Consider the following 26,804-nt stretch of genomic DNA (forward strand, 5'->3'; position numbering starts at 1 on the left):
CTAGGATTACAAACTCCAATTTTATCTCAATTTAGGGGTGACAAGACAGAGCTCTGGAGGGGTGAAAAAGGTCCTACAAGCTTGGAAAATATTTCTAGGAGTTCTTGGGAATATGGCCTGGATGTTGTTATTCTAATTTGTAACAATTATATTTTATAGTCTCAAATAACATATTCCCTCTAAAGTCAATCCTTTTATGCAAATATTTGACTTTTGATAGATTTTGCTTTCAGTTCTACTTAATTCACCCAATTTTTGAAACTACCCATTGCCAGAATGGCCATTTAATACTCTGCACCAACCTCGACAGGAACCGCCGTCGTCTGCATGTGTGTATACTGTGGCAAGTAGGCTCCTTGCATAGCTGACGTTGCAGGCATGTACTGAAAAGAAGGAGGAGGTCAGGATGGACACTGGAGAAACCACGCAAAATGGGGAGTACTCAGGGAATTTTGAGCTGGATATAAAATATATGGAGTTCTCCAAGAAGAAATTTAAATACGCTACACTCAAAGGTTTATTAGTCCATGTAAATATGTCATATGGAAGGCAAAGTCATTATTTTCTACATTTTGAATTTGTCAAACTATAAATTCCATGTTGTCTTTGGATTTCCTAACAAAGAAACACACAGGTGAAGATCATTAAAGTCTGTCATCTTCAATAATTCAATATCACTAATGCATCATTCTAGATGATCTTTTCTCAGAAGACCTTGTTATCATCTAGCAGCTCCCTGAGTTGTTACCTAGTACTGTTTCTACAGGTGGAGACCTAAATGTGGATGACTTATTGGACCTTTCACTGAAGATTAGGCTAGGGAATCCTGATTTCCTGATGCTGAAGTCACTCTTAAAGGCAGGAGGAATTTCTGGTCCATCTCAGGCTGTGTATGGCTCTGGCTTAGTCTGCACAAGAAGTTGCTGCTAGTTTTGAGTGTAAAAGGGGAAAATGTACCACCCTTTGTTCTTTTGAGCCACTATAGATACAGGCTGCATCAAACTCCTGAGGGCATCTCTTACAATTTAAACTATAAACAAACCAACATGGATCTAGTACCAGGTCAACCTCATTACCCCACCAAGTCCCCTGGACTCTAGTGAAATAAGTCACGAAGATCATGATTTAGTGCTCTCAAATTCTAAAACAGAAGGAATAGGTGAGGGAATATTTCCTATTTTTGCTACCATGTGTCACCTTCATCCTTTGCTGCATGAAATGGTACTTCATGATATACCAGTGACATTAGCTGAAGAAGCTAGATGTGGCCATGTGTGGGTGCTAAATTTTGGCAAAGGGGAAACCTAGAGAACAGACTTTCAGTTTTTCACTTAATCAAGAAATTGAGTTTTTTCTTTTTGGAAGGCAATGTGGGATGGGGCTTGGGCCAGGCATAATAACTGTCATCATAGAACCTGTGATTCTATAGGGTAGGCACAGGGGTGCATTAATTTACCCTCCTCTATTTGCAGAGACACATGATATTAATTTGCCACCTACTGTTCCGGTGCTGCCTAGTGAAAGATGACTCATCTGCTGGGCCAGAGGGCTGATCATAGATGCAGGCTGTAGTGACATGGTATGCTCCATTGAGGGAGTTAACACGGCACCCTGTGGATGGGAGACAGAAGCAACAAAGGATAAACTGAGAGGAGTTAAGATTCTATAATTACCTTTTGCAAAGGAAATCCCTTTGTGAGTAATGTGAAGCAAAAATAACATCTTTCAGACTGGCAAGGGGTATCAATAATAAATAAGGTTCAAAAGTCTTAATAGTTTGCTTTTCCTGAGACTTGGTAAGAGTGTTAGGGGAAATGGTATTTTGATATTCACTTCACAAAAATTCCTGCATTAAACACTACCCTCACTTAACTGGGAAGCTGCTTAGTCCAGCAGGAGGAGCTATAATAGCAAACACAAATTACAGACTCTCCTTGGCTGGCAAAAGTATAAAATGCTTAAAAAAGACAGGTGATGTTTTCTGTAGCTGCAAAAGAATAGGACCAATAATAGTGATCTGTTTAAAAATGTTCTATACAGAGAGCCCTTTGTTTCAAGATTAAGTTGTTGGGATCAAGAGCATTCTTCACTCACTCAGTGGTTCTCAGAACTTTTTGTGATTCTGGTGCCAAAAGGGAACATTAACCAACCAATTCCAAGTTCTTCCATTTCATTTAAAAAATATTGGTCATTAAAAATCAAATTTTTTAAAAAAATTTTGGGGTACTGGAGATTGGACCTAGGGATGCTTTACCACTGAACTAAATCCCTGGCCCTTTTTATTTAAGATAGGATCTCACTAAGTTGTTGAGGCTGGTATGCAACTTGCAATCCTCCAGCCTCAGCCTTCTGAGCTGCTGGAATTACAGGTGTGTGCCACTGCTCTGGGCTAAATTAAATATATTTAAAAAAACAGGGAAGAAAAAAAATCACCTATAATCCAGCCTCTCCCATAACAAGCACAATGTGCCCCTTCCTGCCTCTGCATATTTCTCCATAGTTGCAATCAAAGAACATGAAGAATTTCATATCTTGGGTTTTTACTTTTAACTTAGCATTGCACTATAAAAATTAACAGATTGCACAGTTGTCACTGTCATCATTTTTAATGCTTGGATCATGGTCCACTGACCGTCCACACCAAAATTTAATTAACTATTTTTGGACTTTAATTGTCCATTTTTTTCTATAAACTGGATTTTATCATTCCTCTTTTCAGTTGGCCAATTACCTGATGGTGCAAGTATTCTAACATACTCCACAAGTACTAGTGTACATTCTGGCTTCATTGTAACTGATATCCTTTAAATAAGTTATTTGTTTTGCTGATAATCTAATTATTGATAATTAGATGCACAGTTGTGGGCAGAGGTATGTGCGCAGGCAGGCAGTTTGGATCTGGGTGGGAAAAGGTAATGAATTCTCAGCAACGTTCTATATACGTTCTTCATGTCTCCTGAAAGATGATAAACTAAAATATGTGCAATCTTTGTCTCTAAAAGTTGTCAAAGGGGGAAAAAAAGACACATTCTACTTCTAATGTGCATTATCAAAAGCACAGAGTAAGATGAACATGACTCAAAAGTCCAGAAAATGGGGAAGGAGTTTCCTGATCTTTTTGCTCATGTACACATAATACACATCACAAATCCACACATGGCCATGAATATGTGCATGTATGTGTCCCGGTATGAAATATGTGTATATACCACATAATTCATGTACATTCATAAGCATCAAAGATATCTTTTCCTGTGATATAATATCAACCTGTTTTATTAGCTTCCTAAAGGTCATCTCAAGCATTTCTTGTTCAAAACTAGTTATGCCTAGATTGCTATTTCATACATACAGTCATATAGTGCAGTGCCCACTTTAGGAGAGGTATTCTGGGACGAATTTCCATCTCATCTTAAGACCAAAAGCAAAGTTCTCTTCCTAAGCAACAGATCTATGTTTATCTTAACAAACTCTGTAAATTGATTATCAGGATCCCCATTCTGCACTTGTCACCAGAAAGCTGAGGTCCAAATCTATGGCTTTCTTAACAGCAAGAATGCAGGTCAGTGTAGGCATCTTAGCTTTGTGATTTCATTCTGAAGAGTAGCTCATTTAGAAAAAGTAGTACTAGATACACATTAGATCAACAGGTGCTCAAGTCACCAAAGAAATCACATTTGTTATTTATCAAAGAGTGCATTATACTACACGGTTCCTGATTTCCAAAGAGGCTAATAACACAGATGAAAATCTCTATCTTTACTTTAGGGTTGCATTAAACAGAGTGAAAACATGAGTGCGGTTTCATCAAGTATTGTAAAACATTGTCACTCAGATCTCCCCCCGAACTGATGTGAGCAAGAAATAAGTGTCCTGCCTGCAACGGAGTATGTTTTAAATTCTTATGAACAAATTTATTTAATGCTTACTACTGATTCATTTTAACTTGTGCACTTCCATATTCCATGCTTAAAATTTCCCAAGTCCCTTATCACCTTTGGCAAGGGGTTTTAACCTGAAGAGTACACACATGGCTGGCTTGCAGGCAGAACATTAGGCCACTGAGGTGAACAACTTACGGGGTGCTGCAGGATATATGGTTGAGGTTGCATCCAAGAAGGACTTTGCACCTAGAAAAGGGAGAATTTTAAAGAAACAATGATTTCCATTGTAATAATTGCCTAGTTCTCTTTTAATTGTGTTAAAAATCTACAGAAGGAAAATAAGGAAACAATACTATCAATGAGTAAAAAGATTAAGGCAGTTAGCGTTCTTGGCAAACTGGTCACTCTGAATGGGATGAAATAATTATTAGAACCAATTTCTATTGGCCCACTCAAGAAGTATTTGCTGAGTATCAGGCAACAAAGAGAAAAAGGTGAATAAGACATGGGGCCCACCCTCCATAAATTTACTGTCTAAAGCAGAGAAGATAAGTATGTAAACGTCTCAAATTAGTGAAAAGTGTTACAATCAAGGTATGAACTAGGTGCTTTAGGATATGGATGAAAGAGGATTAATTCTAGAGCATCTGATTAGAAACTAACCCTCAAAGTATGGGCTGACTTAATAAAAATAACCAAATTCAATCTCTCTTTGATACTCAGGACATTAGGTTTCAAAAATCTTACACAGTAGTTAATAATTTCTACTTAGTGAAGAAAATAAATATCTGAAATTCAGATTGAGGAAATTAAACTTTAGTAACTATATCTGACATCTACAGTTAAAAGGGCATCCATACAGAAAGAAGACCCTCTGAACTGAGAAATAAGATGTGAGGGTCAGGCATGTGGCAGGAATTCTGGCTTGTGTAGTCTGCCACTCGGGAGAGGGATAACATCAGTCCCTTTTTGATGCCCAGGGCTTTCCAGAGTCTATGTAGTTTAAAAATGTTTCAGTTTCCAATTCTTAACACAACCCTCTTGTATCCTGTCCCCTAGTGTTAACTTCAGAGATTCTACAGAGAGAATATGGGGAAGAGTCATGGGGGAAGAATGCATTGTGATTTACCTTGATAGCAGAGCCCCGATACTTGTTTTCTCTGGTTTCCTTTGCCACCTAAGGCAGACCAAAGTTAAGTGCTTCTGCCTTGTTAACATTTCAGTTATCTGGACTGCAGCCTTTCCCCTGTTGGGGTACTGGTGGTTTCTTGCAGATGCTAATTTCTCAAATCCAACTACATAAGCCTATGGTGGTTTAGTAGAGAAAGGCCCACTCCAACACGAGTGGTGGGCCCTCCCTGGATAAATCACAGGGAGGCAAGCAGTTCCCTGTACACCCCAATGTGGGCCAAATGCACTCAGTTTTGATATGCTTCGGTCTTCATAATCTAGTCACGTACAGCATTATGAGGTTAAGGGCTGTGACTCCTAATCCAATTTTCTCTCTTAAGCAGCAAGCCAACTATGGTCGATTTCTATTCCTCAATGTTCCCTAATTAGAAAATGGGAATAATAACCTATGCTTTTTAAACTCTTTGCCACTGGTTCTTAACCATCTTGGGGTCACAGATCCCCTTGAAAACCTAATAAAGAAAGAGACTGCCCCCACCCCCACTAATTGCACACACACAAGCGACATTCTGCAGCACAGGTCACTTAAAGCTCATTCACTGGCCCTACCTGGTCCCTGAACGTATGGGGTTAAGAATCCGTCTGAGATGTTATGGCACTGAGTGTCAGGCAAAGGGAATGGAATTCCACAGGTATCTTAGTATACAGAATGCCCAGGAGAGGAAATCAGGCCTTTGAAATGATAACGTTGTTTCCAGTTAGCTATATCAAATTTATTACCAAACTGGCCTTCTAATTTTTTATTCTATGAAATGATTCTGAAATGCACATTGATTTCATATTAAAGAAGGGAAAAGGTAGTGGAAAAATACCATAATAGTTGATATATCTATAGCAGCATAAGTTGAAATTAATATGTGCAATCTTTCATTTGCCTAAGAATAAGCTTATACATGCCCCTATTTTTAATGATATATAAATGACAGATTTCTAAGTTCAGATAGTTCAAAATTATTTCTTAACATCAGACATAGGAATTATTAGGGAAAATGCAAGGAAAATATAGAAATCTTAAGCACTACACAATTAAAGAGGCATTAAGTGACTATTATACCCAGCAGGTTGAAGAACCATGGTAAGTATAAACAACTCTCAGAGAACAAAGAAAAGGGAAAATGACTGACAATCAGGGGAAGGAACATACAATAATCTAAAGGCTGAGAGAGGTGGTGATTACTACTTTAAAATTTCAGTCTTAGGGCTGGGGATGTAGCTTAGTGGCAGAGTTCTTGCCTCGCATGTGCAATCCCCAGCAACACAAAAAGACAACAAAACCCCAACAACCCCTTCAGTTTTAGTGCATCTAGTCACTTTTCTGTTATTCAAAGCTACTTTTATGTTTTTTAGACAGAACCAGCTTTGACATTGGCTTAGGTTAACCAATTTATTATTTAAGAAGTATAACTAATATATTTTTATTATAAGCCAGCTACTTATGATTATAGTAATCACAGCTAATATTTCGAGTGCTCATTAACACTTTTCATAGACTCAGTCCTATAACTTTTCCAAACTTATGAGACAAACTATTATTATCCCCATTTTAAAGATGAAGAATCTGAGGTTACAGAAGTCAAATAACACAGCTGTTACATTAGATACTGTAGTCCCCTAAGATCAGAAATCAGGACTACAACATCGAATTCAATTGTTAAAACAAGAATACACCAAAGTTTAGTTTAGTCCCATAGAATACCAATAGTCAAGAGAACTCTCTCTCTCTCTGCAACTGAACTCCGTTAGAAGCTCCTGTCTGGACTGGGCAGTCAACATCTAGAGGGGCTCTGATGCAGGGGAGAGGGCATGTGCACCCTTGGGGTCATGTAAAAGAGGAGCCATCCCTGAAGTATAATCAGATTGACCTTATGACAGGTGCTTAATAGATTTCCTCAGTTGGGAATTTAAGGTAAAGCCTCTGCACAAAATAACACATATAAAATAGAGCTGCCTCTATTTTTTTTTTCTTTCTTTTGGTGGGCAGACCCCAAATCTCATCTGCACTGTTTACTGAATGTAACCTAACTGACACACCTTCGTGTATAAGCATATTTACTTCTTTTATTAGTTTCTGCTGACAAAGAAATAAAAGCAAGGTACACACCTATTCTGTATTTTACCTAATGGCATTTCTCTTAAATTTCAGTTTTTGGGACACCTGGCATCTAAAAGCTGAGGGGATAGTGGAAGAAGTATGTGGGTTTATCTCAGTTCTAAATTGCCATGATTCCAAGGACAGATAATGGGCAACCATTTCCCTGGCTTTATATATTTTCCTAAACATAAAAGCAAATTGGTCTGCCAAATCAAAATCAGCTTATTCTAAATTGGGTACCCAAAAGCTGCATAAAATGAGTTAAATTTCATTATAAATATTCAGAGTTTTAAGACACATTAAAAAATGCAGCAGAGGTTCACGATCATAAGTTGTCGAACTACTGACAAATCCTAAAGGTACAAACCTGGTAGGCAGATACAGGAGATGCAATATAGGGTGTAAGAGAAGTTTGAGTGATCATTCGGTTTGTAGCAATACTGTATGGTGAAGGATAAAATCTAGAACAAACACAAAAGCCTGTATTAAGTAATCCGTTAAGTGGAATAATTCATGGAAAAATGATATTCTCCACCTTTAATTTCCCTCAAGCCATTACACATTTATCGTAATAACATACCCGTTCTGTATAGCAGCTGTGGTCGGGTCGTAAGTGAGTGTCATTCCAGCCTACAGGAAAGAGAAGGACACAAACGTTCAGCTGGAAAGGCATGATCTGATAATGCTATTTCTTAGACATTGCAACATAAGACAGTAACAGCAGCATTTGATAAAACTGTTTTTTTTTTGTTGTTATAGCCAAAAATAATTATAAGCTCAGTAAGAGAATTAAGCTCTAGACCTGTGCTTGTCCCATATGGTAGCCATTAGCCACATGCAGCTATATAAAATTAAATAGAAAAATTCAATCTCTCTAGCAAAACAGCCACATTTCAAGTGTACACATGGCCACAAGTGGCTAGTGATTATCACTGGAGGGTCCAGATTCTAGAACATTTATTTTCTCCAGACATTCTGGGACCTGTATGCTATTTTTAAAAATTATGTTAACAATTCATTGAAAATAAATATAGAGAAGTGGAGGCCCAATAATTTATTAAGAAATTGAAGATTAAAGAAAAACTATTCAAAAGAACAAGATTAAATAAACATACAACCCCCCAAAAAAACCCTCAATGACAAATACATTTATTTTAATGTTATTTAGAATACTTTTTGAATATAATAAATGTAAACCCTTCTAAACGGTTATACCTAAACCATGGCATAAAAGACCTTCAAAACACTCATGCAGTTCCATAGCAATTTAGAGCCTCCTACTTAGGCAGCTAGCTGGGGAACACAGCTGTTTGCACCATCTAGGTGGAGAACTGTCACTTGGTGAGCACCCCCCCACACACACACACACACGGGGAATGGTTTCAGTCTGAGCATTACTTGAATGAAAACGTGCTGGCAGAAAGGTGTGACCCAGACAGCTGAAGGGAGATGCCTGTGTGACCTTTTGGAGCTGCCCACGATGGCACACCCACACTGAAATTAAGAAAGGACTTACAAGTCTCACCTCTCCTTCTCGGTGCCATGGTCTTCCATTAGGGATGTATTTGTTTGGGTTCTGTCTCTTCTTCTGTCCTCCATCCGCAAATTTGCACAATAAAGGTTCTGTAGGAGCTGAGTGATCAGGGAAAAATATTACAAAACCACAACCAGGTGCACGCACAGGTGACAAGCATAACAGGATTTCTTTTCTAGTGGGAGCGGCGCGAGAGCTACGAGGGAACGAATAGAACACTGCAAGGCAGAAGCTTCTTCAGACCCTTAGAAAATCAGCCACTGGTGGGTGAAAGATCTTAGTACAGAATAATGCACTGGTTATTATATCCAAACCAGGGCATCATGAAAACATCTGAAGGGCCATTTTGTTGAAGAAACAAAGGAATCTTCCCATTCACTTTGGTGCTTTTTTTTTTTTTTTTTTTTTTTTTTTTTTTATAAATGGGTACTTCTTTGCATTCTGGCTTCTCTACAATTCTGCCTTTAGACAGTCACCCAAATCATCTTCAAATGAAAATAGGATTGTGTCACCCTGCACTCCTCCAGCTGCAAATGCCTCTGTAGCTTCCCATTAACATTCCTCAGAGGGACCTCCACTCCTCCTGGTGGAAAATAAGTCCCCCTTTGTAGTATATACCCACTATTTGTATTTGCAGCATTTCTAACAGTCTGTGTTCCCTGGTGCCTGCTTTTCCTTTCCATGGGCTCCATCATCACTGCATCTCCAGTGCCTGAGCAAAGGGCACTTGGTAGGTGCTTCTTACCTAGTGGCTGAATCAATGAATGGATACACACAGACCTCATTTGTCATTTGTTCCTGGGACACAGGGGTGAAGGCTGTCATCGAGAGAAAGTTTCCAACACCTGCCCGTCCCATTTAAAGACTTTTCTGTACCTGAACCATCCCACTTGGAGAGTTTTTTTTTTTAACCAAGTGTCCACCTCACAAAAATGAGACAAAGGGAAATCCAAGCAACGAATGTAGAAAAGATGCAGAGATTCTTTGAAAGGAGACACATTCATTAGAACTAAGAGACATAATAACAAACCACAGGCAGCACAATAGGCCACCCCTGACATTCCTTTTTCAATTTGCTTTTCTGAGATGGAAGCAGCAGCGCATTCCTGGAAGTTGTGCATTTTTCTGCCTGCGTCTAGTTAATGTAATAAAGGCACTCACACCTTTCCGTCTGGTTCCCACATTCCATCCTTTGTCTACTGTAGAACCATGATTACTACTTTCAAGTTCTGTTTCCAACTTAAATAACCATGAAGAGAAAAATATTACTTGTGTAAAATTTACTCCTTTCTCCTTTGCCGCTTATTATCCTAATTCATCTCTTATTTTATATCACTATTATCCACCCGCTAATGACAGGGTAGAGGCAACAGTGTCTCTCAACATTTCTCTACCAAAACACAAAACACCGAACTGAATGTGATTCCGTCTCGGTGAGCTGCCTAGGCTGTTGGTTGGCATGCTTTTCCCTTCCTGGGTTGAACCACTCCTGAAGAATGGGTTGGAATGGGAGTCATTTCTGAATGGCAACTGTACTCTGGGTATGCTTCAGTTTGGATATGATTTCCTAAATAGTTCACATGTTGGAAGCTTAGTCCCTAGTGTGGCAATGTTTAGGTGAAGCGTACAGGAAGGTCCTTAGGTCAAACCTAAGAAGGAGTGGAGGTAGTTCTTGCAGGATCCTGTGTTCTTACAAAGAGCAAGCCCAACCCCTGAACTGCTCTCTGGCTTGGTCTTGTAATAATGCTCACGTAGTGATACCACCTATCATGTGGCTCTCACAAGAGGCAAGCTGATACTGGCACTATACCCTTTGAATCCCCAGAACTATAAGCTAAATAAGCCTCTTTATTAAGTCATCCAGCCTCATACATTTTGTTATAGTAATGAAAAAATGGACTAATACAGGTAGTAGTTGTTCAGAGTAAATATGTTAGGTGTCTGGTGAGAATTTTAGTGTTCCTTTGTTTACCTTCTTGTCTCCAATACCTCCACCCGAGCTTTTGGAACTTCCATAGAAGGCAAACTGGGTATGATAGAAGATGGACTGCAGCCAAATCCCAGAATACAGATGAACCATACTACTTGTCTTTTCAAAAAAATTGTGTTTTTAGAAATTCTACCTTCACCAATTACAGACGGTGAACAGATACAATGAAGCAAGAAAGTTTTGTAATCGCTGATATTAATTCTTCTACAGGGTCATTAAGGGACAGGTAGAAACTAGGGCTGAGAATATAACATCGAAGTAGGAGGGAATAAAGGACAAAATCTTCTGCAAATAAGGACTTTTTATACCTGGAATCTCTCAAAGTTACTCACCTTTGTGGGCAAATGCTACTTAAAATTCTAGCACTGAAACTCTCCTCAGGCTCCTGAGTCAATGTGAAAGTGTGTTAAGTGCAGGCCTGAAAGTGCAGGCTGTGTGCGCGCGCGCGCGTGTGTGTGTGTGTGTGTGTGTGTGTGTGTGTGTGTGTGTGTGTGTATGGTGGGAGTGGTGGGGGGTGGTGGTGGCCTCACTTGACAATGACGGACAGAACAAGAACTCAGATGAAGAAAAGCAAGATCTCATTCTCTGCACATCTCAAAAGGGCCTCATAGTAGAATGTTTTCTCCAATAATATTTAAGGTTATAAGGTTTTGCTTCCACATACTCCTGTAGGGCAAAAGAGTATAATAAACTCTGTGGAGCTGGCACTTTGTGGGTCTTCACCGTGACAGACACTTTTATCTAGAGGGTTTATAAAAACTAGCTCCTAGACTGAAATTTAACTAATTTTTAAAAAGCGCTTCCTGTGCTCAGTGATTGATACAAACTGTTTCCCTTGATTAGTATAATTCTTTCCAGGGAAAGAAGGTGACCAGGTTGCTCATTCTGGGAGCTTCCCTTGGGCTGTCTCGGTGGGCAGGTATGAATGAAGGCAGTTTGGTAGCAAGACCCTGGTGCATGTTGAAGCTCACTTGTTAAATCAATGGCCAATGTCCCTATTTGGATGTAATGTGCTTCTAATGTGTTTTCATCTAGATTCTGTCCTGTCAGAGAAAAGCAGATCTCAGGTAAGAATGAAGTCGGCTAAAATATGTAGCAAAGGCATGTTTGCAAATACATGTGGCATTTAAAATGAAACACACACACACACACAAACACATGGAACAAGATGTAGTTGAATCTTTCAAAAATGAATTATATTTACCACCCAATTTTTGTACTGCCATTAAGATATGTTATTTTCCTCTAAAAGCAAAAAAGTAAGTAGTGGAAACAGTGTGTATGGCAGGTATCTTTTAGGCCAAACAAATTTCTTGTTTTTAAAGAATGTAACCAGTGGAAATGACCCAGTTTTTACATGTTGCTGGCTCCTTGTTTCAGTGAACTAGGGGTGCCCGAGTCTTGCTTGTGAAGCAATATAAAATTCTAACAGCTTTTTTCTTTTATCAAAATTCTCTCTGGTCTCCTTATCAGTTGAAGTTTTAATGCCCTACTATGTGTCAGGGACACAAGAGCCAGTGGTACAGTGGCAGATCTGAGTTCTCGCCTCCAGGGGGCATGCAGTTTAATGGGGAAGAGAATATTTCCAATCTTATGAAAACCCATTTAGTCATTTACAGGACACAGTACTGTTTTTAGAGAGATTTGTTTTAAATAGAAATGTTATGGGGAAGCAAAGTACTGATGTAGGGACAGCAGCCGTCTATCTTTCACAATTGCTGCTCCATTGACTTGGAGAGTGTGACGAGAAAGAATGCATGCCTGGAATTTAATGTTTCTCTGTGTGCTCTGGAAAAGCAAACTAGGTGAAGACTTACAGGTGTTGTAGGTGGCAAATGGGCTTAATTTATTTTATCTGACACCATGATGCTAAGCAAGGGTAAGAGGATTTCAGTTAGATTTTTGCACAGAAAAACAAAACACCCAGATCTGTGCCATGAAGCCACTTATTTTTCAGTGTGTGCAAGCTTGTTAAAAATTGAGAGATCTTTGGTTAATCAGTCTCTCCTGTGATTCCTTCAAAATGAGGGGATGTCTTAAGTTTGCTTCTGGGAGCCTAATGTGCAGGCTACAGGCTGAAGGGAGATGGTGTGGGATGTTGGCATATTCTACAGAGGGATCCTCCAGCTAGCCTCTTTGGTTGTGTTTTACAAGGCAGATACTGAGAACAGGAAGTGCCGTAAATACTAGTAATAGGGCTATGAGCGAGGTTTGGGTATATTAATTTCACAAAATTAGTGTGTGACAATCTCTCTCTCTCTTTTTGGTAGTGGTGGTGCAGGGGATTGAACCCAAGGCCTTGTGCATGTGAGGCAAGCACTCTACCAACTGAGCTATATACCCAGCACCTGTGATAATCTCTTACATGGTCATTTTTCTATATTAGTAACTCTTTATTGTTCAAAACAATAACTGCAAAGAGTTCTAACATGATTTGTGATTTGAGACACATTCCTGAAATTAAAGTGATATAGAAAGTATATAAACTACCCCAAATTGATTATTTTGCTAAATATGCACAGTGTTCTAGGCTGAATTTCCCCTTAATAAGGGTAAATCTCAGATATCTCATGAGGTCTCTCACATCAGGTTCTTTTGCTCATCAACCGACAGAGAAGTTATTTTCTTCCTCATCAGAACCAACAGGAACATGCATCCCCAAAGCCTGACAACCATGGTGTGACTGTGACCTTGCACACTTGTGAGAAGCCCAAGGCAACACCTCAGATGCAAACACTGATCATAGGTAGTATCCGCTGAAGAGCCATCTAAGATCATGGCATTACTGGACTCTTCAATATGCCCTCAACCAAACTTGAGAGAGGGATGATATTTTACAAATGCCTGATTGCACATCTCTGCAGTTTCCTTAACCTGTCTTTTGAGCTCAGACTCTACAGTGATTTGGGCTCAGATGTTGAAATGAACATTTCCTCAGCCTTTCCTAAGTGAGGTCTTTGTGCATTTCATCATCAGACATGACAGTACTAATAGATGGAATGACCTCTCCTTCCAAAGTATCATTTTTTCTAGTTATGCAGTATTTTATCTCAATTAACATTCTGCAAAATGTAAACTGCCCTTGATAGAAGTTTCTCGCATCAATTTTGGAAAACCAGATCACTCAGCAACCATCATTAGCTTTCTTTGTGATAATGTTACTTTAAAAATGCCTCACTAACAATATATAAGGAACTACCTGGTAAAAATTTCAACCTAAGGAACCAACAAATATTAATTTATTAAGATTAATTTTTTATGTGAACAACACCATTTCCTGTTTTAGCCCCTCTGTCCTACCCAATGGGCACAGCTATACTTTCTCTCTGTAAACACTTCTCTCAGGGGGGCTTTGATGGAATATTGTCTCTCCTCCTTTACTATGCCTTACGCAGTGTTGCTGGCTACCATTCAGGTTGAGAAGAGTAACATTTGCAATTTTTTTCATATCAGCTTCATTTCTGCATGGTTCGATTTTGGTTCTTTCACCTCACTTCCCAACCCACCAAAGAAGGGTCACTAAAAGAATGATGTGACAATGGTAAAATCACGTTAAATAGTAAACAAAAACTCAATATCCTCTATTGCCCCCCATAAATATTTTAATATTCTATTTTTACTGCTTTTCCAAGTCTATGAAGTTACATTTATTTTTCACATTTGTGATGATAGATACTTTTCTTCTACCATTTCTATTGTGATCTTTCCCTATCTTGTTATACAGTCATTTGTCAATGGTTTCATAGTATTCCATTTGAAAAGGAGTCATGCTTGTTTGTTTATTTAACTAGGAATTGAACTCAGGGGCACTTTTTTGAACTCCCAGTCCTTTTTTTTTTTTTTTTTTTTTTTTACTTTGAGATAGGGTCTTGCTAAGGTCTTGCTAAGTTGTTGAGGCTGGTCTTGAATCTGAGATCCTTCTGCATTAGCCTCCTGAGTCTCTGGGACTGCAGGCATGTGCTATTGTACCCAGTTTTCTTTATTCTTATAACACTTTATGAACATTTCTGTATCTTATTTATCTTTTTAAGATCACTGTCAATCTGATCGTACTGCATGATGGTCAGGGCACTAGCTTCAGGGTTACTCTCCCTGAGTTTGAAATTTATGAGCTAGCGACTCTGCAAATTATTTAATGTCTCTGGTTTCAAAATCTATGAAATGTGGATAATAGTACCTACTTCAAAGTATTGAAATTATTAACATAAAAAGTGCTTAGAATAAGTGAGGCAAGAGGATCACAAGTTCAAGGCCAGCCTGGGAAAATTAGGAAGACCCTACCTCAAAATTAAAAATAAAAAGGGTTAGGGCTGTATCTTAGTGGTAGAAAGCCCCCAGGTTCAATTTCTAGTACCCCCCCTCCCCCAAAATGCTTACAGTGTCTCAATGACTTTTCAGCTATTCTTGTTATTGCTGCATCAGTTGGAGGAGCTCAAGTTTTGAATGTTGGCTCCTCTCAACACTTTTGAATTATTAAGATCAACTGTCAGTTGAGGGACTTGTGGTTCAGAAGGTTCAGAAGTTTTTAGGAACTGGCCTGCCATCCACAGGATTTGATTCTGAGACATCTAGCAGGCTGGCTAGGTTGCTTCTCTTCGAATGAAGACATGCGCAAGTTACAGTTAAAGATGAAATTACCGGCAAACACCTTTTAGAAAACCCCCACGTCTTCCACCAAGATCCTTGTGCTTTGATAAAATTCCTCCATTATTTATTGTTCCTCACTGGTAGAGTCTGGTAAAGCTCAGAGATGGTCTTGGTGAGCGGGGTGTGGTCGATGGTAATAGCAGCTCCCTGAGGGCAGCCCATCACAAACCTGGCATGACACTCATGTCCCCTGGGGGTGACACACTGCTAATCTCTCCTTGTGGTCCCTTATCACTATTTAAAACAAGCTTTCTCTCTATGGTACAGAATATGATTGAGGTTTGGGTCTGCTAGACAGCCCCTGACCCACTGGCCACCCAGGACTCTTTGGCACTTTGGCTCTCCTGGCAATGATTCCTTGTTAGAGCAGCCCTTGAAGGGCACCTCTCACCACGTGAGCATGAGACCCTGCTCTCTCGTAACAGTGGGTGAGGATGGAGATGTGACAAGACTACAGTCCCAGAGGTATGATCCCATCGTCCTACAGTTACCAGGGGCACGGCACATATCTTCAAGTATAGCTGTCTCTCAGGATCTGCTAGGGACTGGTTCTAGCGTGTGCCACAGATAGGCTGAGTACCATACGTTAGCATTAACGCAAATTTCTCAGTAACACCCCAAATGCATTTAACTTGGTTTTTAACCTGGCAGCTGAGTGGCATTCTCTGCTTTGGCCTGGATCAGCCTCCTCTTCTTTCTCCCTTATGCATATCTTCTGCTCTACTTTAAATCATTACTCGATGATGTATAACACTCCAGTCAGTTTAAATACCACGTAAGTAGCTGGTGCCCTGTATTGTTCAGGGAATAATGATGGGGGAAAAAGTCTGTATGTGTTCAGTACAGAAGCAATTTTTTTTCCTGAATATTTTCAATCCATAGTTGGCTAAACTGGTGTGTACAGAACCATACAGAGGGCTGACTATATTTTGTCTTGAGAGCTGCCAGAATTTTCTGTTTGTACAGAGTAACAATGCTTAAGATGGATATTAAGGGAACAGATGGACAATAGAAACCTCTGAAACATCTCTAGGCCTTTTCCTAAAATTTAAATTCTTCCTTCACACATTACCTGTTCTGTCTCCTGGCATGGGAACATGCCCTGATAAGATCGCTATAGAGAGAGCCATGAACTGTGGGCAAGAGTGTCTGTCAAGCTCTGCTGGGCACATACCCAATCCGAAAAGTCAAAGGAACACAGAGAGCAGACGCAGAACAGGCTCAAGACTGGACGCGGCCTGCCAGCCATCGCATCCGCACTTCACTGGAGCGCCATCAAGATGCAGGCAGGATCTGAGCACTGCGGCAGAGTGTACACCAGCACGACACTGAGAATCCAACAAGCTCCTGCAGGCGCGGTGACAGGACACTTGGAAACACACTCCGTCTTTAGCACAGACTTATTCTGACTCCACTAAAGCCATGAAGAGGTTCCCAGAGATGGCAGTCACACCATCTCCTGCAGTGCTGAATCACTGCAGGCCTTTGTCTTGAGGAAGTGGGGGCAGTGACATGTGGGGCAGATGGAGTGATGGGGCTGTTCTCAGCTCTGGGAGAGTTCTAGTTAACACACCACACCCACCTGTCTTCCCAGAGACTGTTCTCTCTTACAGAAAGGTACTGGAAGTGCATTTTTAGACAAATACCTGAATCATCATGGTGACCGTGTTATTTCTGCCTGGGGCCATGTTTCTTAGTTTGGAAACTGATTCTGTGTAACTAAAATTTCCAGCCTTGTTTCTAACAGTCATTATGTGGAAAACTGGTACATATTATTTCCTCACAATGGAATTTTTATTGTGCAAGTATTAAGTAGTTATTGAAAATCTCCACGGAAGGTACCTAAGTTGTGTGAGAAAGCAGCTGTGGGTCCCTTCATCCTGGCTGGGAACTTTTTAAGCAAATCTGACTTATTGCAAACCATCCCTGACTCGAAACCAAGGCAAATCAAAATAAAGAACAATGCTCCAACATTTTCAGGGAACAAAGAGGGATTGGGTAAGGAAAGAGGAGACATCTTATGAACAATCCTTTTCTTCAACAAACTGTAATGTACATTTAAAGAAGCATCTGCTCTAAGAAAAGACAAAGCCTCTTTCAAATAAGGTAACACCAGACATGAAAGCACCAGATTTTCAAAAAGCCTTTCGGAAAGAGACTGCATTAAAAGTTGTGGTGTGGAACCTTTAGATTTTTCGTAGAAGTGTAAACATGCACTACACGTTGAGCACCATGCCTCAGGCTGGGTGGCAGGGTGTGTATGGCTGCCATGGAAACCCAGCCATGTCACCTGAGTATGAAAGATGTATTGGCAGGAAGGTGGGTGACGTAGAAGTGACTACTCATGTGTGCAGCTGATCTCCTTCCACCTAGTCTTCTGGAGACTTCCTTGAGTTCACTGTTCAGTTTATTTTCAGAAAGTGTCTTTGGGGACTGTGTGTAAGGTGGTTTCCTTTTTTTTAGTTGTAGTTGGACAGGATACCTTTATTTTATTTATTTTTATGTGGTGGTGAGGATTGAATCCAGTGCTTTACCTGTGCTAGGCGAGTGCTCTACCACTGAGCCATAACCCCAGCCCGTGGGTTTCCTTTTTTTTTTAGGGGCATGTTTTTGACCTGGGTACTAACTGGGGCACTGATTGCCTCCACCAGTGAATCAAGATCAGCAGATCCTCTCCAAGGACTCGAGCACATCAGGACAAGAGCCATGTTGGGATGTGACTTGCGTCTCGGGAAAGTGGGTTTCTTTTCTATACTTGGCTCCAATGTCATAGGCGAAGTGCCAAACATGCAAGAATCCAAGTACTCTGATAGGAACCATCCCGGGTAATTCTGCTTATGCCAGCTAAACAACATGCATCATTAAATAAACCATCTTCTGACTATATTTATGAAATGATATGTCTGCCTAGTAATGAGCCTATATTATTTAAACATTCAAGTGGAGGCTCATTCAATTTACTCTTGACTGCCAATATTTTTGTTTTTCATCTACTTGTGCTGATCCTACTCACATGCAGTCCATGGAGAAACTGAAGCTATGAAGCAGTCATTCAAGTAATAAGAGAGAAGAAGACAGTATCTAATAAACTGACAAACATTCAAAGATAATTCTCATGTTGTGTGTTCAGGAAAAAAAATGAATCCAGAGAAGTTGAAAACTATTTCAAATTCTTTGTGGGTACTGGAGACTTGTTTTTGGGAAAAGGTGAATTCCAAAAGAGTGTGCTTCCAAGTTTTGCAATGTACATTTCAAATTTACCCTAAAGGCAGTTCAACCTCACTGATGTGCAGAAGGTATCCAAAGTATTCCTCAAAATAGCCATAATTATTGAGACGATATCTACATGAAAATGCTCTGTGAAACTACATGGTAACTTCTGCTGGTATAGGGTAATGCACAAAATTAAACCTAAAACACAGCTCCCGCCCCTAAGAACTTGCAACCTAGTTGGGAACCAAGACTAAAACACAGCGCAGATCATTAAGCATTTAGAAATAGCATGAAATTGGGACTGGGGTTATGGCTCAGTGGTAGAATGCTCACCTAGCACGTGCAAGGCCCTGGTTTGGTCCTCAGCACCACATAAAAATAAATTAATAAAATAAAGTCCAACTATAACTACTATATATATATATATGTAGTTGTACATATATATTATAAACTATATATATGTGTGTGTACACACACACACACAAACACACATATATATATCTATATATTTTTAGAGCTTGAAATTAAGACCTGATTCAGAACATAGAGAATGGCTTGACTGCAAAATTGTACAGTGATACAACCTATATGGAATTTGTTTCTTGGGCCCCATTTGCCACTTGGCAGAACTTGGAAGAAACTGCTCTCTACCAGCTACAGTGATGTATAGGTTCCTACCATCATTGACATGTGGTTTGGAAATCGAAGTGTTTTTTTTTCTCCTTGAAAGGACATGGCCAGCAATCTGTGAATCCACTTCAAAGAAAACAGTCAATGGATACTGTTAAATTCTTTGGAGAAAATAAGAAACCTGTCCAACCTCAATCTGTGGCAGCTGGAGATCTATTTCACTCAAGAAACTGGGAGATCTATCTAGATTGATTCAACATCAAAATCAATGTGTTCTGGATGCTTTTTCTCCTTCAACTTCCCTTGCTGCCTGCAAGAAGGAACTGAGAAAATGAAGTGCTCGCAAGTAAGTGGATGAGCAGCCCTTCAAAGGGACTAATGCTTGGGGGTCCCCAGCGTGCAGGGGATGACTCAGGGGAAGTGGAGAAAAGCCAGTGGGCACAGGGGATTAACTTGGAGGGTCTGACCTGCAGGGTTCAGGTTCACACAAGGCTCTCTTGCTTTTGGGTGGAGGTTAAAAACATCCCTTTCACTTTCCTTTTCTTTCAATCAAGGATTGTCAATGGGAAAACAAAACTAACTTAACAAAAAGGAAGCTCTTTCACAGGGGTTGAGTTCCTGGGAACAGCATCCTCCAGATCTTGTACTTTATGCTCTAAACTGGTGCCTGCAGGCAGTTCACCTTCAGATATATCCACAGACACAGCGCGCTGTCAGGTTTTAGTGCTACAAGATCAAATGTAGCCTGTGGTATTGCACGGACTTACAAATTAGTTCCTCTATGAAATGAAACTCAACTGGATACAGAAAATTAAAGTGAATCCCTAATCGTCATCATCAGTCATCCAGCTAAAGATGGAACCTTGGAACTAGGGGAGGATAAATACCGAACACTAGGAGCCCTGGAGAAACTAATCACTTCAATGACTCCTGGTTGGAATTCATCTGACTTTAAAATACCTCAATGCTTCTTGGCATGTCCTGAGTGAAAAACCAGGGCACATGTTCCATGGGGCCTCTGGGCTTGTTCCCTAGAAGTGGGGCCTGACCAATCTTTCTGTTAGGTTCAACTCACTGGATCTACTTAACTTCAGTTTTACATATTTTTACATATAAAATGTGGTGAAGTAGCTGGATATACTGTGGGGGAAAAGCCACGGTTTGTCAAACGGAGAGTTCTGTTCTATAGGTTCCCTTGCAATTGCTCACCTCCAGAGATTCCTCCTTTGTTCATAGGTGAGCTCCAGGGCAAGGTCTTCCACATGAGTATTAGGATAAATCTAATTGATATGGCTACTCCCCTTAGGAGACTCTGATGAGTAGGTGGCCAGAGTAGCATAGTTAAAGACCCACTCTCCAGACCTCTACCCAACCCAGTGAGAGACCCAACTTTTACCCTAGGGCACGCCCTAAAGCAAGACAGGAAAGTGAGGCTGTTTTGAATGACAGACCTAAGGACTGAAGATGACTTGCTGATCTGAGATACAGACTGGGAAGCAGAACTGAGATGTGTCATGCCAACTAAAGATAAGATGATTAAAATTACAGAGGAGAAAAGATGCCAGAGAGTAGATGTTTTCTTTTTGTTCCCATTTTAAAAATTCTAGTAGCTCCTCCTTCCAAGCAAGGTAAGGTAGTTCCTAAATTTTGAGAGTTTCTCCCTGCTGTCAGGCATCTTGTTAGAGGCTGGCTGCAAATCAAAAGACATCTCAATTTTCCCACCATATGCTATCTTGTAAGGAGATAGCACTGTCTATGTCTAATGCTGTGGAATTTATTCAAAACCAACAAACATTGGTTATTGCTAAGCACAGTTCAGGCGTTGTGCTGGGAAGGCACATAAAAAAGATAAGAAAACAGTTTTTGACTTCTAGGAGCTTCCAGTTTAGCGGGATTGACACATGTAAACCTGGTAAATGCAATGACACAGATGAGCATCCTCTAACTCAACTATGTTAGAGGAGACCCCTGTAGGGAGAAGGCAGGCTGTGTGTGAACAGTCTTGAAGGGTGAGGCAGAGACAGCCAGGTGAAAGGGAACCAAAGGGGTCTGAGGCATTGGAAACTACAGAAAGACTGAAAAAAGAATGATGCAATGTGACGCACTAGGACTAGTACCTGTAGTTTACTACAGGAAGAAAATAAATAGAAGGCAGGGAATGGACTAAGAAGGACTCTAGTCACCTTTGGCTTGCAATGTCATTCTTGGAATCCTGTATCTTTTCTTCTGGGAGAGGGAGAGGACTTGATTTTTAGCACAAAAGTGATGCTGAAGTATATACACATTTTAAGTCTCTCTAGCTGTAGTCAGGCAGATGTTTGGGGGATATAAGCTTCAACACGACAGGTAATCAGGAGAGTGCTGAAAAGGCCCAGGTGTGAGATGGTAAGAAGTTAAACTTGGCAGTTATAGGAGGAATGGAGCGAGCAGATAGATTCTAGAAACAGGAAAAACAAAACAAACTGTAAGGATTTGAATGATTGTGTGTGAGAGATGACACAGGTGGCTGGGGGGAATCCAGTCCTGGATTTTCAGCTGGAGTATCTGGGTGGATATTGATTCCACTAACTTTAATGGGAGAGGGCACTGGTCTGGTTTTGGAGAGAATCAACCTAAGGTGACTGAGGCCAGGCAGCCTGATTCTCAGGAGAAAAGTTAGGACAAGAGATGAGTATCTGAGAGTCTCTTACGATAAACAGTAACCAAAAACTTTAGACTAGATACACTCTGTCAGCCAAAAATGAAATTCAGGGGAACACCAACAATTAAGAGCAGATAAAAGAAACAAAGAGTTCACAAAGGAGAAAGAGTACAAGATGGGAAGAAAAGAGAGATCAGTGAAACAAAAGGCAAGGGACAGCACATTTCAAAGTTCATGCAACAGATAAGACACTCAGCATAGAAGAAGCCAGGAAAGTCCCCAAGTTTGATAATCACAAAGTAAATATTAGGGGTTGCATTGTGTTGTCCCTCTGATCCCACCCAAAACAAAACAAAACAACAACAACAACAAAACAAACATTAGAGTCCTAACCCCCTAATGCTTCATACTTCACAATGTGGCCTCCTTTTCAAAGTTACAATGAGGTCATTAGTTAGGTTGGGCCTTAGTCCAAGCATGGCTGGTGTTCTGGGAAGAAGGGGAAGTTTGAATCCAGAGGCAGGCAGACACAGAGGGAAGCAAACGCTGTGAGGTCACCAAGTATGAGTCAAGGAGAGAGGCCTGGAATGGATTGTTCCCCTGAAGGCTTCAGGAGGAATCAACCCTGCATACCCTGACCTTGAATTTCTGGTCTTCAGGACTCTGAGACACTAAATTTCGGTTGTTTAAGCCACTCAATTTATGGTGTTTTGTTGTGGTTGTCCTAGCAAACAAATATAGTAAGTTTATCAACAAGAATTTCAATTACAAGCTTAAGGGGAAGACTGGAGAGAGCCGAGGTGTGAATAGGACGTGAGGAAGTGAAGACCACACTTCAAAAACGCTTACACGAGAATGAGTGAGAGAGGAGCACTGCTTATTTTTAGTTTGAAGATCACAGACTTGAGCGATTTCAAACACAAATGGATATCCTTTTCCAGAAAATTCCTGGCATAAAGTAGTTCGCGCATACGTTCACTGAACTCTGTGATGTTAAAAACGTCTATTGTAGTCATGCTCACAATTTTTTTTGTTTCTGGTATTGTTTGTGAATTTTCTCCCACTTTCTCACTGCTTCGTCTTACCAGAGATCTGCTATTTTATTAATAAAAAAAAAATAAAAATTTTTGTTAGAAAATAAGTATTATAAGTAAAATACAGAGATGGTAATTATAGAACAGAGAGGCAATGAGAGGCAGAGCAAGGCCCTGATGGAACAGGATCCCAAAGACAGCTCTGAAACCTTTGTCCTTAGGACCTTGAGGAAGGAGAGGAGAAAGAGTGGGTGTAGGTGTGGATCCCTATATTGAAAAGATGTAGTAAGCTGATGATCTCAATGCTATTCACCGGCCTAGAGCTAGCTAGGGGACTGTACAGGTTGGTGAAAAGGGAGAAATACTGCTGGGAGAGGTGGAGGGAAGCCAAGTAGGGACCAGTGGTACTGAGGGTCTGGTTCAAATGAAGATGTGTCAACTGCCATGGTGTCAATCCTTAGTTGCCCAGGTGTAACAGGATCAGTAGAGTGGATTATTCCAAGATCAATGCCAGTTCATGGTTCTTCCAAGCAGATGTGACCAAGGGTTGCTGTACAAGAAATCTGAGGATGTCACTAAAGAAATGGTTTTAGTGCTCAGAAGTGGAGACCGGATCTTGTAGGGATGAGAAATGGGTAAAGAGAAACCCATAACAACAGTGAAAATGAAAGGGTGTCTTTGTATTTCAGATCAGGTGTCCTGAGAGTGAGACTGAGTGACACTGAATGGGATGTTGGCTAGAAAAGTTCCCGAGTGTAGTGTTCTTGATAAGGACAACAAAGAGCAGAACAACAGAGGGAACGGGCTAATGTGGAATGGACATAGACTGTGGGGGACTGAAGTCCAGGCACTGCTGGGGTGGGAAGGTGTCACGCTCCTCAAAGGACATATCCTAAGGGTGGAAAGTCTAATAAGGATGGCCATCCGGTAGAATGAAAGGGGGCTGGTGCATCAGAGGGTTGGATTTTGCAATGCTTTACGAGTCAGACAGCTCCTTACCTCTGGGTCCACTTCAGTTAACACTTGGACAACCCGTGCCCAGCAAAAGCTGAATTTTTGAGTCTTATTTGTTGATATAGATATAAATTTTAAAAAGCAAAATGAGAGTTGTTGTTCTTACTATAAGAAGCATCGTGCACTAAAGTTATACATATTACATAAATGACTACTGATAAAATTTTGGAGAACATACCAGAAACTCCTGGTGGTGTCTTGATGAATTTTCCATTAAAATGACCAATTACAGCTTCGCATTTTTCTGTAGATTCCATCCTATTTATGAAAACAAAGTTCATAAGTATGTAGCAGTCTCTTAGTTTTCATTTTGTTTTGTGCATGCACAAACATTCTTTTAGGCTTTTTGGATACAAATGAAATGAGGCAAAAATATATGTATATAATAGTTTACTTTTATCTGTTGCTTTTACAGTTCTCCAGATAAATAACTGATACTAGAGTATGTTCTAAATCATATAAGAAAGAGATTATATTGAGTGTTTAATATCAAATATATTAATTCATTCTGATTGTTGAAAAATTGAGAAAAGCAATGTATAAAAGCTTTCTTAGTCATGATATTGAGTTAAAAGCAACAGTTTAAAATACTAGTATATTTGCTACTTGTTAGAATATTGGTTATTTTAAACATGATCTTCCCTTTTAAGTATTCATGAAATGACAGACTAAAGAGTTGTGATAATAGCTAGTGTCAATCAGAGGATGTGTCTCACATGACTTTTACATTTGCTCCAGGTTTAAAATTAAATTAGTGAAGTCAATTATATACTTCTTTGTCATCTTGGCTTTGGAGGAGTTAATTAAAGGCTGAAGCCTAACTTCATAACTTGTTTTATATCTACAGATGGCTAAAAACATTTGAGAAACATTTCTAGGTATTTAAATTACTTTGATTTATATTTCTTCAATAGAAGAAACACAGAATAATCCACTTAAAATACACCATATTCCTGAACTACCCAGAGAATTACACCTCAGTTCTAATGGATAGTGACAATGTGAAAAACAGCAGCATTTAACTGGGCTCAGTCTTTGGATAGGTACCCCTGATTTGCTTTCAGAAGAACATCCACGGAGGTGAGGAGATGTTGTCGAGCCAATTGGTGTCCCACCCAGATCACCAATGAAGTGTGCACTTGAGATGCTGGCCCCGGTGACTTCCTATTTACTGATATATTAGCTTTATTATAAAATTGTCTGGCCTAACAGAACAATGGACTAAAAGCCAGAAGAACTAATTAATGGCCCTTGCCCGCTAGTGGGTGATGGAAAAGTCCCTCTGTGCCTCAGTTTTCTCATATATAAAGTAATATGTAATAATAATGCTTTATTCATAACACAGGTCTGTGGCAGGATGTGACTGTCTTGTATATGAAAGTAAAATGTCAGCATTTTTTTCTTCCAAAGTCTAAGTTAACAATTTAAAACACATAGATATTGTTATTGCAGAAGACTAACAAGTTCCTAAATAATGTATCATGTAAAATCAGCTTTTTTTTTTTTTTTAATGGGCTTTAGGATTAGAATTTCTCTGGAAATCAAAGCTCTTTCTGTTTTATACATTTTCTCTAGAAACCAAATTAATGATTACACTAAAGTATCCTTTCTGGGGAGGAAGAGATAAAAATGGAGGAATAAGATACTTTAGTTATATCTGGAGCACTTATTTCTTAAAAAACTAAAGTGAGAATTATAAGATATTTAAATTTATGTGGTAGTTAGGTGTTAAATCCTTTTCTTTCATGAATGTTTGAAAAATCTAATTAACTCACTTTATTGATGATGAATCACATTTCTGTCTAAAGAGGAAAAAAACATACTGATTTATCTATGAAATTTAGGAGACTGGTTGTCATTTTAAAGAAATTTAATTTCCTAAGAATTAATTTAATCAGAACATAAGACACAAACACTTTCAGAATTATTGCTCATATAATACTTCTTTGCCTTGAGCCAGCAAATATGTGTGCTCAGTTTCAAGAATACTAATGAAATTCCAAAAGATTTTTAAAAAATTACATGTAAATTTACAGCCCATAAGCCTGGCTTAAATTTGCTTGATTATTTTTTTTTTCTTAATTTGTAGGATAACTCAACAGAGCTTCTGCTGGTGTAATAAAGGGAGGGCTGCATGCTTACCTAGCAAAGCCAACACCGCGACTTGTACCACTGGAATCACGTAGTATCCTTGTAGAAATAACTTGTCCGAAGGGTTTGAGCATATTTTCAAGTTCTTGCTCATCCATGGACAGGGGCAAATTAGAAATATACAGGTTGGTAGGATCCTGTTCCTGTTGCTAAAGGAGAACAGAGAATTGTCTATCAATTTCTAGGAGAAGGAGAGATATTTATGTTAACATATCTAATTGTATGTAGGCACCCTCTTTGCTCACATCCTTTTAAAGTATTATCTAATGAAACCATGGGATCCATGGAACACTAACATCATCTTGGACACTTGAAAACAGTGTCCACACTTTGGACAGTGTGTACAGGTCTGACCTAGTTCTCAGAGCCCTTCTCGGCAGAGGTGGAAGTGGCATCATGTTGGAAAGGGTGATGCTGAGTTGGAGAGGGTGCCCTTCAGAAACCACAGCTCTCAGCTATTTTCAGTGTTTCCAAAAATAACCAACCTCTCTTCCATTGCTATTTTTAGGAGTTCATTTCAGGCACAAGCAGGAGGATATTACTGCTAATAATTCAATTTAGAGATACATGAGAACGATTTCTGGATCAAGTCACGTGGATTCCAGTATAGGCTTTCCCCAATCTGCCCTACGGCAAAGTCCATATGACTTTCAAGTAGTGATCAGCAATGGAAAAAGAAGAGCTCCTAACTTAATCCAAAAGAGAAACTCAAAGCCATATAAAATGGTAAACTCTGGGCAGGTCAAATTTTAGAATCTTATAAAAGCTGAACTCAAGAGTAGA

General features: G+C 39.7%; 1 protein-coding gene, 1 long non-coding RNA gene and 1 other non-coding gene across 8 annotated transcripts in view; 1 reads left to right on the forward strand and 2 right to left on the reverse strand.

Moving 5' to 3' along the window:
• Positions 1 to 26,804, forward strand: part of LOC113185840 (uncharacterized) — a 91,344-nt gene that overhangs the window by 39,383 nt on the left and 25,157 nt on the right. The gene's annotated exons all lie outside the window — the stretch shown is intronic.
• Rbms1 (RNA binding motif single stranded interacting protein 1) overlaps positions 1 to 26,804 on the reverse strand; it is a 202,044-nt gene that overhangs the window by 1,934 nt on the left and 173,306 nt on the right. For 3 of the 6 annotated variants that reach the window (XM_077802667.1, XM_077802672.1, XM_026393085.2), the window contains exons 5-13: positions 26,013 to 26,170; positions 24,049 to 24,128; positions 8,684 to 8,799; positions 7,748 to 7,797; positions 7,535 to 7,628; positions 5,014 to 5,061; positions 4,080 to 4,130; positions 1,501 to 1,611; positions 303 to 383 (exon numbers count right to left, since the gene is read on the reverse strand). In XM_077802667.1, coding sequence (XP_077658793.1) covers positions 303 to 383; positions 1,501 to 1,611; positions 4,080 to 4,130; positions 5,014 to 5,061; positions 7,535 to 7,628; positions 7,748 to 7,797; positions 8,684 to 8,799; positions 24,049 to 24,128; positions 26,013 to 26,170 — 789 coding nt within the window. The remainder of the gene's footprint in view (positions 1 to 302; positions 384 to 1,500; positions 1,612 to 4,079; positions 4,131 to 5,013; positions 5,062 to 7,534; positions 7,629 to 7,747; positions 7,798 to 8,683; positions 8,800 to 24,048; positions 24,129 to 26,012; positions 26,171 to 26,804) is intronic. The other 3 variants (XM_026393082.2, XM_026393084.2, XM_026393083.2) reach the window with 3 other exon arrangements.
• On the reverse strand, positions 17,941 to 18,071 carry LOC113185871 (small nucleolar RNA SNORA3/SNORA45 family). Its single transcript, XR_003301175.2, has one exon. It is a non-coding gene; the product is annotated as a small nucleolar RNA SNORA3/SNORA45 family (small nucleolar RNA).

The sequence above is a fragment of the Urocitellus parryii genome, chromosome 1, assembly GCF_045843805.1.
Source record: "Urocitellus parryii isolate mUroPar1 chromosome 1, mUroPar1.hap1, whole genome shotgun sequence".
Classification (NCBI taxonomy): Eukaryota; Metazoa; Chordata; class Mammalia; order Rodentia; family Sciuridae; genus Urocitellus; species Urocitellus parryii.